Here is a 6354-nt window from a genome sequence, read left to right on the forward strand (position 1 = left end):
TTGTTCAAGGGAGTTCACCCCTTCAATTTCTTCCAAATTTTCGTATTTGGCCAATAACTCCCAAACCGTTGGACATACGGAAAAATTGCATCAGACCTTTCTTATAGAGGACGACGAGATCTACAATTTCCGTGTAAAAATTTTTCGCTAGCGCCAATAGTTAACGAGTAATTTGCAAAAAACTGTTTTTTCGTTTTTCATCAATAACTCGTTAAATATTGAGGCTAGCGGAAAATTTTTACATGGAGATTGTAGATCTCATCGTCCTCTACAAAAAAGATCTGATGCAATTTTCCCGTAGGTCCAACGGTTTAGGAGTAATTAATGAAAAACGAAATTTTTTGCCAAAAGTACGCCGTTTCGACGCTGGGACGGTCGGATTTTATCAATGCTAATAAAATGCCAAATAATCATACTTAACTCGTTAAATACTTCAGTTAGAAGAAAAATGTTTAGGAAATGCGTTTTTCTAAAGTACATAAACTTCTGGGATTGACTGTATAGCCAATACATCCTTAAAGATGTACTGATGCACTATACAAATTGTATCGATCGCCAGTCACACCGATTCTATGTATATATGTATAGTTCGTACAACTTGAAAAATATTTCTTCTTTTTCCGCGCAGTACAAATTGCCACAAACATTGGTGTAAAAATTCATTCTTGTTCTTATATATTTATGCTTGTAATGACAAATAGCTAACAGTACAATTAAGTTCGATCCATTGGACTGGACGTTACCAATTTTGTCTTTTCATCTCGGTCACATCATACTTCGCATCTAAATGAACACATCTGAACAAAGACGAAATTAATAGTGTGTAAATATAGGATTTCTGAGTACATGGTACTCAAAATATTGTGCTCTGTGTCACATAAAGAATTTACTCGTTACTCCTACACGAGTGTGTGTAATGTACGCTTCATATCATCAGAGATGGTAGGTTTGTTCCCTCCTCGGAACAAACAGCAAATGTAAAAATATATAATAACATGTATCAAATTTCTCCAAGACATAGGAGATGATACAGAATTCTTATCCTGAATTGTTCAATCAATTATTCACTTGACTCTCTTCTGTTGTCTTTGGCGGTATATGTCGTTTGCGGGAGGCGGTGGTAGATCCTCTTCCTCGCTGTCGTCGCCTCCTAAGCGAGTTCTTCTCCGTTTGGATCCGATGCTAATTCCATCGTTGCTCTCGTCAACAATCCAATGTACAGATTTTGCTAAATCGAATAACTTCGTGTCGCACCCATTATCTGCTATAGGCAACGGTGCTGTAAAAAAATATTTTTAATACAGAATTTAAACATAATTATTATTCAAATTATTAATAATAATGTATTTACCGTGTTCTGGTAACTGAATTCGATTAAATACATCCATAAGCAAATCAACAGCTACAAATGGTCCTCTGAAACATCCAGGTGGAGGAAGCATAGTACAAAGCTGTGCTGCAGCTGGTGGTAATGGAAACGAACCGCCTGTAAAAAAATTTTAATTGAACATATGCGATAATAAGAATAGTATTTTCAATATATAAGCAAAACCTACCAGGTACTGGATGTTCTCCAGGTAGTGGATTTACTTTCGGTTTGTAAGGAATCATTTGTGACAAATCAGGTCGTGGTAATGATGCCATAGCTTCCTCCGGATCCGGTATCCGCGGTAGTACACCAACTGTAGTTCTTCCTACGCTGGATACTTCCATGTATCCAATCGACCGCAATTCCATAGGAGTACACGGATACAAGTCTAAAAATTTGTACCTATCTACTAATTGTGCTGTTTCTTTACCTTCAAATTCTTTGATCTGAAAATAAAGTAAAATATGACGTATGAGGAATTAAATTTTTTTTAAATAGTACATGCTTTTTAAATCCCGTAAAATTACCTTCTCTAAGACCGCGCTACGTCGCTTTTCGACTTTAACGATACTAGCCAGGTCTCCAATATTCGACTCAAATTCTAAAAACCGATTCCATATGTCGCTAAAAATATTAAACGCAGNTAAAATTAAAGTATAATTAATACGACATGAATCAACGACAAATAATTTATCTAGAATCTAAATGTCTTCGTTTTGATATATTCTTACCGTTCAAGTGTGATAAGTAATCAATATAACAAAGTATATAATCAGGATTGTCTCCGAATTTTTTTAAGCCCAACTCAAATATTCGGAAAGCGATATTTTTATCCTTGGTACAGTAATATTCCATTAACGCAGCAGCAACGTAAACGTGATGCTTACACCTCGGATCCTCACGAGCTCTTTTGAAAACCGTTCTAGCAGATTTGATACCCTCAGCGCGCCTCGCAAACTTCATATATTGTACATACGCCTGTATAGAAACATTTTAAGTAGAAACGCTCGGGACAATAAAATATCATCTATTAAGAAATGACAAATGATACTAACAAGTGTAGGATCTATATCAGGTATATCAAGGAACTTTTGATATATTTGATGCACTTTTTCATACTTCACTCTGCCTTCTTCGAAATCAGCGTGCGCAAAATATAATAACATATTTTTCGACAACAATGTGCTCGTCGCTCTTTCAAACATCGTCGCAGCTTCGTCGCTTAGATTTTTTGCCGCGTTTACATCTCCTTTCTCGGTCAATATTTTCGAGCTGAGTTCTAAAAAATGAGCGGCTTGGTGCCACACCGCGGGATGATGACCCAAACATAATAAACATTGCTCTATAGCGAACATTACTCGACGGGCAACTAGCGAAGTGTCTTCTGTTCTCAAAGGATTACTACGTTCCCATGCAATATATTTCTTCCATAGCTCGACCTAATACAGTGATATCAGTTTTTGAGTTCTGTAATAACGTTTATAGTGCTAAGAATACACCTTACATAGCAATTCGGAGGAATACCTGTTTAACTTCTTCTGGATGACCGGTTGGAGGTACGCTAGGAGCACTTCTATTAAGTCCCCTTGTTACAGCTTCCAATTCTTTGGCAACTCTTCTCGCATTCATGTAATCCCTAGAACGTTCAATAGCCATTTTCTCCGCGATTATTGGATTAATATTCTGTTCAAAGGCCATATAGTCTTTCCATAATTGTTCCATATTTATCATAGGATTGACAACACCACGCTGATACACCTGTATTTAATAAAATCGAATTAGAATGATGAATTATCTGAAATGAATTGCTGTGTAATTTAACAAGACGTAATTCATTACCTTCCTAACAGCACTGATTTTCTGATTCTCAGCATATGAGCCCACAGCCTCGACGCTTTTGAGGAATGTAACATAGTCATTCCATATGCTATAGGAGTGTATGTCCATTCCAATTTTATCCAAAGCAAAGTCGTATGCTTGTGCCATTTTTTCTCTACGAATTTATCGTGGAATTAACTAAAGTATAATGAAATCAATAAGGGTGCAAGCACACAACTAATTGTACTTACTTATATGTTGCCAGGCTGGCTTTTGTTTCTTTGACATAAGAAAGGTAAAGTTTCCACAACTCAATATTTAAGATTTTCACGAGGCACCTTTGGAAAAGCTGTCAGATAAAACAAGTATTTTAGAAGCATGACACAAGGTAGAAAGTAACATCCATCGTCCATTCAAATGTGGCTACAAGAACATTACAAATCTACCACCTTACTTACCCTTACAGGCAAGTCTTTTTTTTTAAATACACATATTTAAACGTGGTCAATAATACAAATAAGAATCACATCAAAATATCAGGAAGTAAAAATTCAATTATTTATTAAGCAAATTTTCAATACAATCACTACTACAATATTATTTGTATGTAATGGGAGAAATAATAATGCACCAGTGCATCAATTGAGAATGGTTTATTGCGTAAACATATATATGTTTTCATTGTAAATAATTAAGAAGAAATTGTCCGGATATGAGATCATAAGTGTAACATAAAATGAACCCCATTGAGTAAAAAGTTTATTTATTGTTTTATATAACTGGGGTTAATAGCATAATTGACCTACTTGGGATCTAGAAATGAATGATCCCGAAACGTGACAAAAAAATTTAGACATTGTGAAGCAACACAAGGTGATACGAACACCAGAATAGAGTTCTGTAATCTATCATCTGTTTCGATTAAGCCTTGTCTCTAATGTAAACTGGAATAAATATATTTAACATTTCATCACCTTATGCTACCTCTATGAAAGTTTCACAATACTTGAGAGTATTCCTCAAATATTGTACAGGGGGAAGGAAAATGATGTAATTCCCAAGGCACTTGAGAAATAATTTCTAGTAATATTAAACGTCTCAAAATCGTTCATAATAATTGAGACAAGTATGTACAATAGCAGAACATTTTCTTTTATATACGAAGAAGTAAATATATACTCTGCGCAAATATTATTTAATCATTTCAATACTAATTGGTTCTTCTTTTAATATATTTATTTCACGTTATATTCAATAAGATTTCTACATTTTATGAAAAGATGAACTTTATTTTACTTCAAGTCACATAATTTAAGCACAGTAAAGAATATATAGCAGGAAGGAATACAAGGCTGTTACATTCAGGAAGTTGCCTTCATAAGTTGATTTCTAATCGTACATATTCGCACATACTGTTTATATATTATATGTATTACTCAACGAAGAAAACAACCTCCCAAATATACCAACAAATCAATTATTAATCAATGAAATATTTGTGTATGGTGAAATATTACTTTTATTCACCTCATATAATATGGAAAGTGCTAAAAATCACATTATACGACAATACTCAATTGCAATGGATTAATAGTACCCTGACATTATTAAATGTAATCTTATTGCACTAAAAATTAAAATAGAATTCCTTAAATGCCAATATTTAGTTAAGAACACGTCTACCCTGCACAAATGGTTACTTCAACCATTCTCCATTAATTAATAAACATGCATATGTAAGTGTGAGTCTATATTTAAAAAAAAGGTCCACCAAGAGAACTTTACTGTAAACTGATAATTGAAATCACGAGTCACTTCAAACGAACAATTTGATAGGTACATATAACTATGAATTTAACAATATATAATAAAGTGCTTTAATTAAATTTTGAAACTCAGACTATTAACATACCTTTTCAACCTTTTCGAAGTTGCGCATTTTCATCTGGAACAGTCATAAAAAATTTCTTGATTAATAAACGACACTGGATCATTTCTATTAAATATAATTGAGTGAGATAGTGTTACCTCTTGTTCAATATAAATTTTCCAATAACGACCAGCCGATGGAAACACGGAGACAAGCTTCTCAAAAACTGGTCTTACTTCTGTTATAGGTCGATTCTGTGCTTCCCGGATAAGGATGCTCCATGCTTCCAGGTCGAAAGGAGATTCGTCCACTGTTTTCTGGGCACGTTGTAATTTCTCATTTCCCCAATCCTGTGAATAAAAATAGGTTCGTGATCGTAAAGAGAACGTATAATTCACATTGCATATTGCAGAAAGTGAGGTTGGAGGAACTCGATGCCAATAATTGTACAATTATCCAGTGTACTTACGAATTCTGTCTTGTCGTCGGTCATTTTTCTTTGTCCTCACGTAGTTGATCCTCTGAAATGAAAATATTCCGCGTATCGATAAGGAAAATTGAACTAACTACGAGCCGCAACACGTAACAACTCGGGAAATATGTAATAATCCCCGTACCGCCCTTACTTTGCGTGCGGTGTAAGCAAAGCAATGAAGTCGTTCACGTTCAATATATCGTCCACAGAGGTCGTTCGATACATCGTTTTCATTCGATACTTCATCATTTTTAGCTGATATTTTCAGTCAGTATTACTTTTCGAACTGTGAAGCCGTGTGATCAATTTATTTATCATTCAGTGTAATGATGTGCAGTTCAACGTATACAAATATTGTTTATAAGTATTTAAAAGAAAAAGCAGTTAAATCAGTGCAGTGAGTGCATTAAAGAAGTCGAAGCCATGTCCACTCCATTCACCTATAACCATTGATCCCGTACGTAACAAAAACGATATTTCAAAAAGTACTTTAGTTCATTAAGCTTTAGCATATTGGTCTTAGCATTGTTTAATATATTATTGCTATCATGCAATCAAAAGCATTCAAGTCAGAACATCTCGTATGCTTATACATAAGTTTTCTTATTATTACTTTAATATGCATATATGCACTAATTGATTTTTTCAGTTGATATAACATTTGCTTCTTTTACGAATTTGCCTTCGAAAACCAAGTTCGTATTACTGGGTTGGCTAGAAAGTAATTTCGGTTTTTATAACGCTATTTGCGAAAACTGAAATTACTTGTTTTTCAACTTATTTTTCTTTTATCCAGTTATATGAATATTAGTGTATGATGAT

The 6354-nt window shown here is 34.2% G+C and overlaps 1 protein-coding gene across 1 annotated transcript; it reads right to left on the reverse strand.

The window, feature by feature from the left end:
* Positions 1 to 449: 449 nt before the first annotated feature.
* On the reverse strand, positions 450 to 5721 carry su(f) (cleavage stimulation factor subunit su(f)). Its single transcript, XM_018033829.2, is given in 12 exon segments — positions 450 to 1279; positions 1352 to 1486; positions 1557 to 1815; positions 1897 to 1993; positions 2040 to 2347; positions 2425 to 2808; positions 2894 to 3127; positions 3209 to 3362; positions 3439 to 3536; positions 5100 to 5132; positions 5216 to 5407; positions 5527 to 5721. Coding segments are annotated over 12 exon segments (2133 nt in total). The 5' UTR covers positions 5551 to 5721; the 3' UTR covers positions 450 to 1064.
* Between the last annotated feature and the right edge of the window lie 633 nt (positions 5722 to 6354).

This window comes from Ceratina calcarata, unplaced genomic scaffold (genome assembly GCF_001652005.2).
Source record: "Ceratina calcarata isolate Rehan_Ccalc_2016 unplaced genomic scaffold, ASM165200v1 scaffold78, whole genome shotgun sequence".
Classification (NCBI taxonomy): Eukaryota; Metazoa; Arthropoda; class Insecta; order Hymenoptera; family Apidae; genus Ceratina; species Ceratina calcarata.